The following is a 14573-nucleotide window of genomic DNA, read 5'->3' on the forward strand; positions in this document are numbered from 1 at the left end:
TGAGCGTGCATAGTTGCACGGCAGCACACCAATAATCCTGAAACCTCATCTCTCAATTTACAAATTAATCGTAAAAACTCCGTCGTCAATGCATTAAACGTGGCACATATTGCATTAGCGACTCAACATCACAAAATGTGATCTCCTTGATCTCATTCGATTTGCTCAAAGTGAAAGTTCCTTCATGCTGCACGACCATTAATATCAAAACGGAGCTCACTCACCCCCTTACATTCATTCAGCAGCATGAGAAGGCATAGCACTGACGTCGGGACAGTGGGGTAACAAAGGACAAGTCAATATCGTGAAATGTAGACTATTAATCAATGAATAGTTGAATCAAATAGTTTATATTTGATTAAAATATGACCATATCTGTTTCTTTGCATTGAAATCCAGATAACGTGATAAAATAGGATTTAAAAAGTGTAAATATAATAATAATAAAAAAAAGGAAAATAAATAGTAGATAATACAGAGCTGCTATGGATATGCAGGGCATTCTCTGAGGCTCATTCGGTCACCAGTTTATTTCAGCCTAGAGATGCATGGAAACGAACAGTAACACTAAAATAAACATGTGAATGAGGGCTTCAATGCTGCATATGAGGCCAACTGAGAAATAAATACAAATTAGGAAATATTCTGAATGTCTATTGAGCTCAAAAATAGCAAAGATGCAAAGACCAGCACATAACAAGAGTCCTGGCAGGTAGTCACCAAAGTCTCCTTTCCAAAATGGACTGGAGTGCTGCTGGGAATTCAGTTCCTCCAGTCCTGTCCTGTGTCCTGTCCTGTCACTGACAAGCCCTTCCTTGCTCCTATGTATTTACGGTCGGAAGCTGCAGAGGGTGCGATGTGAGAAAGCAGAATTTAACCAGTGAATTTAAATAGGCTGTTTAACTGTAGCTCAAATGTGACGTTCAGCCGACCACAAGTTATCGCATTACAATGCACGCATTGAAGTACGCTGAGAGCTGCACCATATTAATCAATCAAATACTTGAAATGTAAACAGATGAATGCAGATACAGCAATTGTCATGCTTCTGCATCAAAGGTTATTTGTACATTAAACATTGTATATTGTTCATATTTCTGCCCAAAGCAAAATAAATAAAAAACACAAGACTCTCTAACAGCATCCGCAACCCACTGAGACAATATCAAACAATGCATCTCTTTGGGCTGAATGTGCCAGTTCTGGGAGTTGGACATCTGGGGTGGCAAGGGAGGGCATGAATATTATTTCAGAAATTCAGCCCTGTTGGCTTTCAGATAACTTAACCCTAAAATGAACCCAATCACATCAACATGAAATGAGAGCAATAAACAAACAAATAAAAAGCTCAGAGGCTAAACAAACCACAGTGAAGAAGCATCCCCATGGCATGAACAAGCGGGCTTGGCATTAACACCTTGAATGTGTGCATAAAACAGAAATAATTGACAATTTGTTTGAATGTTACAAAGTGCCATTTAAAGGTAGATTGAGCGGGATGAGACCCCAATAGATCAAGACTCATTCATTCATACACACACACACATATATACACATACACACACACACATACATACATACATACATAAAAAATCTCAGATGCCTACATGTTTGTTTTGGCCCAAATGTGACTGCGGAACGCTTTAACTGCCGCTGTGTCTGTATTTATTACATGTAGCATGTATAGTTTTTTTTTTTTTGTGGGGGGTGGGTTTTGGTAGACATACATAACATACAGATATATATATATATATATATACAACACACACACACACACACCACACACACACACACACCACACACACCACACACACACACACACACCACAACACACACACACCACACACACACACACACACCACCACACACACACACACACACATATATACATATATATAAAATATATGTTAATATATATATATATAAAACTATACATGCTACTTCGCCAGGTCCTGTTGTGTCTTAGAGAGGACAGCTGTAGCTTTAAAATGATGTCACACGTGGGAGTGTGACATTGACAGGGAGATTCCGAATTAGATCTATGCTGATTAGAAGATGAGAATCCATTAAGTCCAGAACAAAATGACAGCCCATATGAGGAATCAGATGTAATAAATACAGACACAGCGGCAGTTAAAGCGTTCCGCAGTCACATTTGGGCCAAAACAAACATGTAGGCATCTGAAATTTTTTATTATGAGCATAAAGAAATGTGTGGATAGAACAGATAGATAGATACTTTATTAATCTTCAATTACAGTGTTGAAGTAGCAAAAAAATATGTTACGGAACAGTGCAGAATTGCTAAATTCGTCTTCTCTGTCTTAGATCCATGCCTGTGTTGGGAGAACACAGAATTGTAGATGATGGTACCTCAATCAAGTGAAAGTGATTGTCATTGCGTAACACAGCACACAACGAAATGTGTCTTCTGCATTTAACCATCACCCTTAGTAAGCAGTAAGCTGCCATGACAGGCGCCCGGGGAGCAGTGTGTGGGGACTGTGCTTTGCTCAGTGGCACCTGGTCAGATCGGGATTTGAACCAACCGCTAGGCCACCACTGCCCCATATGAGGACCAGTAGGCGTTGGAGCACACAACAGAACGTACAGAAGTACATGGATGGAAAAAAAAATGAAATCCTGTTGTGCACTGAAGTGTATATGTTGAAAATGTAAATTAAATTAAACTTTGCAATTATACAGTACGCAGTGAAAAATAAACGCACATTGTGCAATGACATAACTGTGGAGGGATATCAGGATAAGTTCTTCTTCTTTTTTTTTTTTTTTTTTTAAATGAAAGTTTGCAATTCAACTCAACATTCTGCAGCATCCTCACCCCTCCAACCATTTCAGCTAAACCATTAAAGCCAACATCAGTGGACACGCACACAGTCCAGAAAAACATTAATCACTCCTCACAATGACTGTGGGTCCTCCATCCAGTCACCTCCATCACACATGCTTGGCTCTTAATCTGCGGCCGGGTCACTGGGCAAATCATGGACACACAAACATGCACACAAGTGGCGACAACGGGGAAAAACTCAGCAAGGCACACACACAGCCAGCCACTGAGATGGGCGTACAGGTCTCTGCCGCTCGTTCGGCTTTGACTCGGACAGAAATACGGGCCGAGATTAACTCGCGATGACAGACCAATGAAGGTGGCAGAGGAGAAAAATATGCATCTAATGCCGCCGCCGTCCTCGCTTCTGCCAGGAGCACTTTGAGGGACGCGCACGGAGGGGTTTCTCATTCAGCCATGCTGGATGACCAAATTAAGTATTGATGAATGGCCTGCAATCTCCACCGCTGCGGCGCTAACGCGCCACCAGGGCGGGGAGGGAGTGAGAGTCTCGGGGCCTCCGGGGACTTCGCCAGAAACATGCGTGCGTGCAGAACGTACATCTTAGACGTAGAATTGTTCAGAGGTCACTGGGCAATAAACATTCACTTGCCCAGCATTACGTAAGAAAAGTGCTGATAATCAATATGCATGTTGGCTGTTGTGCAAGCGGGGAAAAAAGAAAAAAAAAAAAAAAAAAAAATGAATGAGTGAATGTTTCATTTATTTATTTTTTTTAACAGCCAAATGTTTAAGGTGATACGATACAATGAACATAAAAGTATATATATAAAATATACATAAATGCACTAAAGGAGCAACCTGAAACACAATGTTTGTTTATGTAATTAGTATATTACTGCAAATTTTATACCACGAAACTCATGTAGTATTTATGCAGACAGAGATTATATATCTATTATATGTCTGAAGCGGTAACGAATTCACCGGAGCAAGTCCGGCTACTTTCCCGCCCTCTTATCCAGGGTCATTCGTCTCTCTCTCCCAGCTCGGCGGCGGCGGCGGCGCTGCGAGCTCCAGATAAACGACACGAGCGGGACGCGCTGCGCCTACGACACCCCACCACACAGTCCCGGCCCACGCGCTACTCCGCCTGAACATGGGAACAGATATCAGCAACGGAGCCGGGGCCCTGACGCACGCGTCTCCGTGCCGGGGGTCCCGCGGGCCGGGGCTCCGAGCTCTGTTGTAAGGGGAGACTGCTTGGGACGTCCAGAGGGGAGGAAGGTTCTTACCTTTTCGATGGCCATAGGCTTGTTCCCTTTGTCCGTCTCCTTTTCCCGCTTCTTCTCCTCTCGCTTTTTCTACAGAAAATAAAGACCACAAAATAAAGACAAGATTACGAAACACGTTTTTTTTTGTTTTGTTTTTTTTTTAATGGCAACCTTATTTACACAATCACAGAGACAAACAATTCATGATGAAGAGCCAGTCCTGCAGTGACAGCATGGATTAACATGCACCTGCACAACACACTCTCGCTGTCTCTTCCATCGCTGCTCCTAACGAATTGTACAGCCTGGGCCATTACCACAGTTTTCTTATTAATGGGTGTTGGCTGTCCTCGTAGGAAAGTGCCTGATCACAGCTATTTACTATATATTTATAGGGTGGAAGTAGCCTATTGGGTAACACACTCGCCTATGAACCAGAAGACCCAGGTTCAAATCCCACTTACTACCATTGTCCCCCTGAGCAAGACACTTAACCCTAAGTTGCTCCAGGGTGGGACTGTCCCTGTAACTACTGATTGTAAGTCGCTCTGGATAAGGCAGTCTGATAAATGCTGTAAATGTAGATGCAAATATATTTATATATATGTTCAAGATCAATCTCAGCCACTGACTTCCATCGAAACGCTTCGGCACACCGAGCACTGCGCTGTGTTTTACAGCAGTAATTATGGACACCTCCAACATTACTGCTACGAAAAACTAGAATAGGAAGCCGAATTGTAGAATTCATTTATTAAGCTCTGTTCTGATGGTCCAGAATAGGAGGAACCCAGATAGGAGAGACGTCGCCAACTGTAGACCTATTAACTGCACTTGAATACCTGGACACTATAAACAGAATGAGGGACATATGACTAATCTGCTTTTCTGACGTCACAAAGGGACAGATCGATTCAAGGCCTATGATCTGCTTCGATTTCCCTCTTCACAGGGGCATTTGAGGTCACAATGAAATTTTCACCTGCTGCCAACAATGGTCACAACAGCAACAGCCTGTTATCAGCATGTCAAAGAAGCTATAATTTACACTTCTGAACCGTGTTTCTTTAAAGCAGTTATTAATTTGCATGAAAAGTTTGGCTAATAACTCGATTCACTGAATCTGTTTTCCAGATGAAACTGCATCCGCATTGGTGTACAACAGGTTAGAACAGCAAGGTTTTTGCTAAATCAGTTTTGGACGGTAAGAGTCGGTTTAGTGACATTCTTTAAATGGCACCATTACGCATGAAGTGCCAAGTGAGGTACAATTATAGCCATACAAACCTCTTGGGGTGCAGGCCATTGCTAGCTGGTTGGTAAGCTAACTTCTTAATATATTTCTGCAATACAGGCACACACAAAAAATACCTTTCATATTTAATTTCATGTTTGATTATTTTATTTAACTGTTGTAACTGCACTTTTAAATCTTCAATTATATGAATTTTTTTATGGAATTCCAAGTTGACTTTCTAGGTTCTCTCATTTACCTAGGAAACCTTAATTGCTTATACACACACACAACTTGTCTCCCCACAACTACAGTTTGTGGAGGAACGGCTCTAAGCTTTCAAAGTGTTCTTCATGCTTAACAAATTACCCACTCCCACACCCCCCACACACACTCTACTGGGAGCGCTAGCAGTCAGGAGCCTCCGCTGAGGCGGCGGTGTAATTATGAATAATGAATACCTCATAAAGGGTTCAAAAATTGTTACGGAGCTGCCAGCTCTTTTTTCTCCTCCTATTTCTTCCCTCCTTGCCCACGCATGTCGTAAATCAATTTCTCAAGAACCAAAAAAAAAAAAAAAACTGAGCAACCGTGTCCAGGCTGGTGTGGGCGTGAGGGATCGCCGGGCGCTGTGCTGTGGACAGGGCAGGTTATTGTGCGATGGCGGGAAAGAGAGCAGTGCTGCTGTTCGAGGGCGGCGTTGTATCGGCCACTTCAGAGTCTTTACGAGAGGATCGATCACACCATTTCCCTTCTGCGCGCTAATCGATTGGGTTCTACAAGATGAGCGGGTAACAGCACACACACACACACACACACACACACAGATAGACAGAACGAACACAATTCTATATTAACAACTCACACTACAGGGAAGACACTTAAGAAAAACCAAAGCGTAAGGTAACATACGTGGTATATTTTAATGGAAAGGTTACGTACGGGGTGTGTGTGTGTGTGTGTGTGTGTGTGTGTGTGTGTGGGGGGGGGGGGGATGGGGGGGGGGGGGGGGGGGTATTTCAGACCGAGTATTACTCACACACGCACACACACTGCACAAAATAAAAAAATAAAATAAAATTTGTCTAGCACTTAATTTTCTAGCATGTTCTATTCCTGACAAGTTGGGCCTTATCAGGGCTCTTAGTTTTGTAACTCACAATCTATTGAAACCGAATGAGAATTGCTGGTGTCTTGCTCTTGTAAGGGGAAAAAAAAAAAAAAAAAAAAAAAATACAGAATACACGATGCTGAAATTTTTTAATAATTACACCAAAAAAAAAGCAGCATATAGCTTTTGATCCCGTAAGACCAAAATCGTAGCTTTTGGGGACAATTTGGTAATTTGGTCTGCACCAAGGTGTACTACAGCTTTGGGGGGGGGGGGATTTTTTTTTTTTTTTTTTTTTTTATAAATGCCCAAAATGCCCAACATCTGCACCCTGCTGGGGGAGGACACACACATGCCATCTCCCCCCATCCCTCTCGTTTCAGTCATATTTCTGCCCTCTACCTTAAAAGACACGGAGGTCCGCCGAGCCGCACTTAGTGCCGACCTTCCGACTGCCGAGGGCCTTGCGCTCTCCTGCTCTTCTCCGCCTCTCTGCCGCACTCCTCCTCCCCGACTGCAAAAACGACTGCGCGCCCTTCAGACAGATGAGTGTTCGCATCCTCTGGGCCGTGTCCTTTCCCACAGAGGGAAAACTCTGTGTCTGAGCGAGTCTGACCTCTGAAGGGAGCATAATTATGCCTACCAGGCGTGCAGCAAGGGTGTGTGTCTGTGTGTGTGTTTATGGCATGTGATTGTATGCAAAGGCTTTACTGCCCTGGTTTGGGGCAGTTCAGAATGAGTGTATTGTGAGCACACATAAGAAATGAGTGCTAATATGCATTAATAGTTCAGAAAATTTGTGCAAACCAAATGGTAATAAATTTGTAAAACTAAATAAAATGTGCAACGTTCAACATAAAAGCGACTTTTCTGTGCCGGAACGTGGGCCTAATTTTCCAGCAAAATGTCTTCACTTTTACTGAAATGCCATGCATTCCTATTTTTATAGAAGAAGAACAAGGACACACACACACACACATACACACACACACCCCTTCAGATTCAGAAAGGTTCAGTGCATTCCGGAGGAGCAGGAGGGAGTTGAGCCGATTCAGCGCAGTGCAGAGTGGGACTGTGATAATTACCCAGTTATCAGGAGCCAGCGCTATTAAACGGCGCATTAAAACGGCGATACGGATCGTGTCGCAAATCTATTGATTTACGCTGATCGGGCACGGTCGCACCTTTATGGATTTCCGTGGAGATCTGAAGCCCTTCTGAGCCTGTCTGAGAATCGCTCCTTTATTTTTTTTAATTACTATTTGGAAGGTACAATTCGGCGATGCGGTGAAATACATTTGTTGAGCGGAACCGAGGAAAGAATGTGCCATTTTATGAACTGACAAAAACCACGAACTCTTAGCATTTCGGTGGCAAAAAAAGAGAGAGAGAGACAGACACAGGCCTAGTAAGACACTCAATGAGTGAATCGCACACGCAGACCCACTCTTCAGGTCTGCAAAAACACAACTAGTTATTTTAATGTGGGTGGTAGTAGCCTAGTGGGTGACACGCTCGCCTATGAACCAGAAGACCCGGGTTCAAACCCCACTTACTACCATCGTGTCCCTGAGCAGGACACTTAACCCTGAGTGTCTCCAGGGGGGGACTGTCCCTGTAACTACTGACTGTAAGTGGCTCTGGATACGGGCGTCTGGTAAATGCTGTAAATGTAAATCTTCAGGTCACCGCTGTCCGTTTCTGCCTACGGCGGATTTCCGTCGATGGTGAAAACCTTCACTGCAAAACACCCCCCCCCCCAACCTCGCGGAGAACCGAGGATATTGTTTCGCCGAGAACCTGGAGGGACCGATAAAAACGGTGACGGGCGTGGCTCGGCGAAATATCGCGGCGGAAACCTACGGGCAAAGGCGAACCGTACACCTCCAGCTTGGTTCTCTCAGCCGCCTGTGAGGAGGGCGAGGATGACGAGGGCAGGGCTGCATCAGAGGCCTTCTGCGGAGTGGGGAGAAAAAGAGGGGGAAGAAGAGAAGACCAGAATTAATTGGCGGCAGCGCTCCGCTGCTTTAATTATTCAGCCGTGGGGAGAACTGTGAGTAGCGATACGCGCACACACACACACACACACACACACACACACACACACTCCGTCCCACAGCACACTCCGTCCCGGTAGAAAGAAGGCCCGGCGGACGACTGTACTTCAAACGGGCAGACGAGTGGCTCGCCAAGATCAGGCATTTCTGACACGTTCGATTACTGTGACCGAGCACAAGAGAGGGAGTGTGTGTGTGTGTGCGCGTGAGTGCGTGTGTGAGTGTATGGGAGATGCGACGAGGTTTATTTAGTCGGTAGCCCACCACCGCCACGTTCACCACGTGATACGAGGAAGTAGGCGCCACCGTCCCATCCCCGGCCCAAAATGCATGAGGGAGTTTGGCTGAACATACATTCCGTTTCTGAGCGTTTTGCTTGCGTTGTTTCTCCCGCCTCTTCAGATCAGTGTTATCAAATCACCGGAAACGGGTTTGAAGATTAGTTTCCCCGGACGAGCCTACACACGCCGCATTATTAAGCAAGTCACAGATTTCATGCAATATGAAAATCTGTGATGAAAAACATGAAAAGGAATGAAAACCATTCAATATTACACAAAAACCTAAGCAACTGTTAAATTTGTAAGATTCAGAGAAATGGGTTCGATCCGATAACGGCAAATCGCATTGTATTTAAAGAGCAGCTCTCAAAAAGCCACCGATGAGCAGCAAGCAGGTACTTTAAGACACTGATTAATGCCGTGCAACACTGGATGGTCCAGATGGATGGTGCACGGTACGTGAGACGGTCAGCCACTGACCGTACCTAAAGGAGTCAAAATTACCTCTGCAAAATACGTAGTTTCTAACTGACCACGTATACCTTGTTTCAATCATGTTTACATTTACGGTCTTTACCAGACGTCCTTATCCAGAGCGACTTACAATCAGTAGTAATAGGGACAGTCCCCCCCTGGAGACACACAGGGTTAAGTGTCCTGCTCAGGGACACGATGGTAGTACGTGGGATTTGAATCTGGGTCTTCTGGTTCATAGGCGAGTGTGTTAAAATAAAATGTTAGCTCTTTATTTAGTTCTTTACAACCTAGTTTTGATAAAATAGTGTTGGTAGTTCTGTTCAATGCAATCCTGATGACTACATAATGTAATAGAATGGTTGATTATTAAAAAGATCATATTCTCAGTAAATGGCATTGACTTTTCAAAAATTAGCAGAACCAGCCTATATGCATGATAATTTGGAACATACACTTTTTGGGGGGGGGGGGGGGGGGGGGGGGGGAGGTTAAGACAGGAGGACAAAAGAAGAGACTGAAAAGTCTGAAAGAAAAGACTGAAACATTGGCTGTTGTGTAGGAGGAGGACCAGGACTAAGGAGGCGGTGGGCCGGCACCCCATCAGCGAACAGCTCCACAGAGAGACCAGAACCAGAGGTTACGTGGCGGTCTCGCCATTACCTTCTGATAGATTACCCTCATAATCCCCACTTTTATTGGGTTAGCGCCCTGGACGGCCACGCTCCCACGCAGCCCAATATTCATTAGAGGGCTGTTAAGTAATTTCGGCACAAAGAGCCTGCAGACTGGCCGAGTGCGCTAATAACCGCGGCACAGTCTGGGGAAATAAAGAAGAGCTGTTCGAGAACATCAGATAAAATAAAGGATAAAACTGAATTGAAATGAAGTGATGGGCGGCATGAGAACGTGGATGAAACGTCATAGGAAGTTCTGTTGCATTAGAGATGGTTCAAAAATACCATAAATAAATGGTGTGTGTGTGTGTGTGTGTGTGTATATAATATATCAAATATTCAGACAGGCATGTACACGTTATTTTAAGTGCCCCTCAACCCTTACAATGAAAATAAAGAAAACTGCAAATACAAAAAAGAAATCTGCAGTGAAATGTGCTGTAGAGGACGTTCTGATCTCCTGTTTGAAAAAAACATAAAATTCTATGCGAGTCAGCCATTTGCACTTTCCCCCCCCCATGTATTCCCCACTTTGATGATCAGATAAAAAGATGTGAGAAAAAAAAACATTTGTAATAAACAGACACATGAATAAAAATGTCTGAAAAAAGGAAGTTGAAGATGGCAGCTAATATCCTGGGACATTTACTTGTCTGATGTTTGGTCCCAACACACAAAATTACCCACTCTGCAGTAAACCCAGCCACAATATATGACATGACATCACTGAGCGAAGATAAGGTCTTTAATAACAGTCACCAGCCCACCACATCCTCTCTCAATATCTCATGCACCTACGCTGGTTCATCTGTTAGTCAGGTTTTACCACCTGCTCATGGGATGTGTGCGCTATGAGCTGGTCATTATGACTGACATCATAGAGTGGTGGCCTAGCGGTGAAGGAAGCGGCCCCGTAATCAGAAGGTTGCCGGTTCGAATCCCGATCTGCCACGGTGCCACTGAGCAAAGCACCGTCCCCACACACTGCTCCCCGGGCGCCTGTCATGGCTGCCCACTGCTCACTCAGGGTGATGGGTTAAATGCAGAGGACAAATTTCACTGTGTGCACCGTGTGCTGTGTATCACACGTGACAATCACTTCACTTTAATATTTGTTTATAGAATTATAGAATTAACTCAGTCCATCTGATCAATCATCAGAAAGTTGAAATGACAGTTGACCAGACAAGTAGGGGCCTAATAATTTAGGACCTGATAATTAGCTTCAAATGTTATGAGATTTAAACAGCCCACGAATAAGGAAGTACAGGTATTTGTATATAAAAGAAAAATTTAAAGGGGAGGAGCCTACGTTTGATTGCTCAGTTAGAGCAGTTTGAGTTAGTTATTCCTCTAAATAAACCCTCTGGCTAAATAAATTGCAGTCATACTTGACCCCAAACCTGTGCCACTTCTTACACAAAGCCCCAAAACATGGGAGTTCTCGATTTGGGCAGTGTTTGCTTTCATAATGCATAATTTTCCCAGACATGGTAGATTTGAATTTGTTCATGATTAAGCAACGGGACCATTGCTTTATCATGGTGTGCAGCGTGGAGGAGGCGTGGCCAAGCAAGCAGGCAGGCAGCTTTAATTAAAAATGACCTGCAGTTGCAGTGGAAGTTTTTATCCTATCCAAACAGATTATGATCTATACCCTGTACGTGCATATGCAGTCCGACAGAGAAAGCCAGACCGCAAAAGGCGCGGCTTGACTGAATTACACACACACACACACACACACGACTGGAAAAGGAGAAGGATCTAATTCTTAATACAAGTGGAAAAGTGGGTGTGTGATTGGGGTTCCAGGCTGCTGTTCCCATAGCTCTTGCTCATGTTTTCATTTCATGCTTGGTGGCTGTTCCCTAATTACATCCCCCAATCCACCAGGAACAAGGCCACTACCGCACGGTGTGCTGGTCCCAAAAAATACATATACGAGAAACCCCACCAATGGGAAGTGGGGGAGTCACTGGTGTCTAAAACCCTGTTAGCTGCACGCCAGCGGCGACGATAATTCTAGGATAATTCTAGGCAGGTCTCGCTGCTCACGATGCAGTGATGCGCCTACAACTGAGCCATTCGACCCCGAGCAGAGCGGTGACTGTTCCTGAAAATGGAACAGATGAAGGACGCCACCAAACAATAAAACAGAAATTATATAAACGAGCATCATCCTCTGGCATACGGCGTGCAACTCGGCGGCCTTCTGCGCGCAAAGTTGCAAGATGTTGAACCAAGTGGAAAATGGAGGAAAAGCTGATCTGAAATCAGTCTTAGGGTCCAGAGATCTACAACATGCTTTTAAAAGAAGCCGCACAAACCTCGTTCGTTCTGAAACGAACCTACTGCAGTTCAGTCCATGCTCACCGGACATTTTTCTGGTATTTGAGTTTTTCTGCTCGTTGTAGCAAAACTAAACATTCACACGTCCTCGTATTTGAAAACCCCATATGAAGTAAAAGTAGAAAAAAATAATGGGGTGCATTGACAATTGTAATCGAATAGTGTAATTGAATAGGGATTGCAGTAGCCTAGTGGGTAACACACTCGCCTATGAACCAGAAGACCCAGGTTCAAATCCCACTTACTACCATCGTGTCCCTGAGCAAGACACTTAACCCTGAGTGTCTCCCCGTAACTACTGGGTACAGCTGGACGCCTCCAAGTGTTAAATATGTTTTCGCATTTTTAGACTCGGCCTGCACGGTGACACGATCGCTGTTTGCAGCTATATGAGACACATGCAAAAAATATATCCACTCGCACGCTAACCCAAACCACCGACGAGCAAATGCTGAGAATTCTGTCATGCATTAAACAATGCCGCTTCGATCTCAGAGGACGCATTTCTACAGATTTACACGGATTAGATGCAGAAGCCTGGTTATTCATGTGGAGTCAATGACTGAATATGCTCACACACACGCACGGTCTGCCCAGTGTTACGTATGGGGGTGTATGTATGGCGCGCGGAAGTACTCACAGCAGATCCGTTGATGCCGTTCTTGTCGTAGTATTTCTTCTTCTCGTACTTGTCTCTGATGAAAAACTCCACGGCTCTGGGGATCCGTTAAGGAAGAGCGGACAAAAAAAATCCAAACTACAATTAAATATTTTTAACAGGACCTATAACATGAAGTGGAAATTACACTATGGTCCAGAGCTTCATTTGCTTTAATGCTGCATGACGGTAACTGAAAATATATGTGGAACTCATGGGAATATATGGGAGGAAGCCACTTTGTGGGGACCTCAATAAATAGTTTTACTGGCACATATGGTTTTGACGTGAAGATGAACACTAAAATCGGACAACTAATATCTGTCAGTTTCTGGGGTTTAAGCCTATGCTGTCCATCTGAATTCATATGTACAATCTTTATACGGTTATTTAAATCCTTCTATTTATTCAGTCAGAAGTAAAGGCTCGTTGTGAGTCCTCTTGACAGTAACTTGCCGGGCTCATCTTTGAGTTCAGATTCAAGGTAAAAAGGCACTTTTCCAGAAGGAAGTAGTCAGCATCGAACCGTGAGCCTCAGAGAAGAGGTCAGATGGTCCTGGTGACCGCGGTCTGGAGGAACAAAACACCCCCGCCAATCACAAAGAGTGGACAAAACCCGACAACACATCAACCAGCCTGAGGCAGCAGTCTTCTGAGCTGCAGTTGCCATGGTGACATTTAATTTAATTGGCACCTTAAATTCGTTACAGTCTAACCCCAGCAGGTAGAGGGGAGCTGAGCAGAGATTTGAGAGGAGGCAGCCAGAACAGATCATTAAGCCAACAGCGCTCGCTCTTTTTAATCCATCCTCAAAACACACACACACACACACACCAGTGCAAAGTCCCTGGCTTACTAAAGCTGACCAAGGGCCCGACACAGAAATCGGTGATGAGCTGAAAAAACAGTCCATGGCTGCAGAAACAACAAAAAAAAATTAAATCCCCAAATCCTGCGGCGATCCTTCCTCTGCCCCCGCCACCGGAACAAACTTCCAGCTCGGCACGGGCTACACCTCAGGTGTCGTGCTGAGGGGCCAAGATCCTGCGGCTTTATTAGATTTGTGCCTTCATGAAACTTTGATCAAAACACAATTGTACATCTTGTGAAAAATGCATAGTGAGGGGGAGATCGAGGAGAGAGTAGGAGGCGCACATCTCCACCAGCCAGACTGGGCCAAAGAGGAGAGGGGCAAATGGACAGAAGGTCAGCTCAGAGTCATGGTAAAGAAGACAGGGAATGGGAAGGTGATTCAGGATCCTGTGGCGAATAGGTCAGAATACGATGTGCCTGAGGGTGACAAGCACACATGGGAGGAAGACAGTGGAAAAAAAAGACCCACACACACACACACACACACACACATACATACATACATACACATATACATACATACATACATATACATACATACATACATATACATACATACATACATATACATACATACATACATATACATACATATATATATATATATATTCCTTAAATATATGATCCATGAAATGTGAAACAGACTCCTAAAGCAAAGCACAGCGGCACAATGTTGGTACCAAGTTCATAATAGATTACAAAACTAGTTACTAAAATGCTCTGACTGGTCAAGCACACATCCTAACTTGTGCCGTTTTAACACGGTCAAGAAG

The 14573-nt window shown here is 44.2% G+C and overlaps 1 protein-coding gene across 2 annotated transcripts in view; it reads right to left on the reverse strand.

The window, feature by feature from the left end:
- Positions 1-3891: 3891 nt before the first annotated feature.
- The window catches only part of LOC114795769 (stromal membrane-associated protein 1-like), a 34779-nt gene continuing 24097 nt past the window's right edge, over positions 3892-14573 (reverse strand). The window contains exons 4-7 of one of the 2 annotated variants that reach the window (XM_028989394.1): positions 12910-12985; positions 8295-8387; positions 4108-4176; positions 3892-3965 (exon numbers count right to left, since the gene is read on the reverse strand). In XM_028989394.1, coding sequence (XP_028845227.1) covers positions 3957-3965; positions 4108-4176; positions 8295-8387; positions 12910-12985 — 247 coding nt within the window. In that variant the 3' untranslated portion in view covers positions 3892-3956. The remainder of the gene's footprint in view (positions 3966-4107; positions 4177-8294; positions 8388-12909; positions 12986-14573) is intronic. The other variant, XM_028989395.1, reaches the window with a different exon arrangement.

This window comes from Denticeps clupeoides, chromosome 8 (assembly GCF_900700375.1).
Source record: "Denticeps clupeoides chromosome 8, fDenClu1.1, whole genome shotgun sequence".
NCBI lineage: Eukaryota > Metazoa > Chordata > Actinopteri > Clupeiformes > Denticipitidae > Denticeps > Denticeps clupeoides.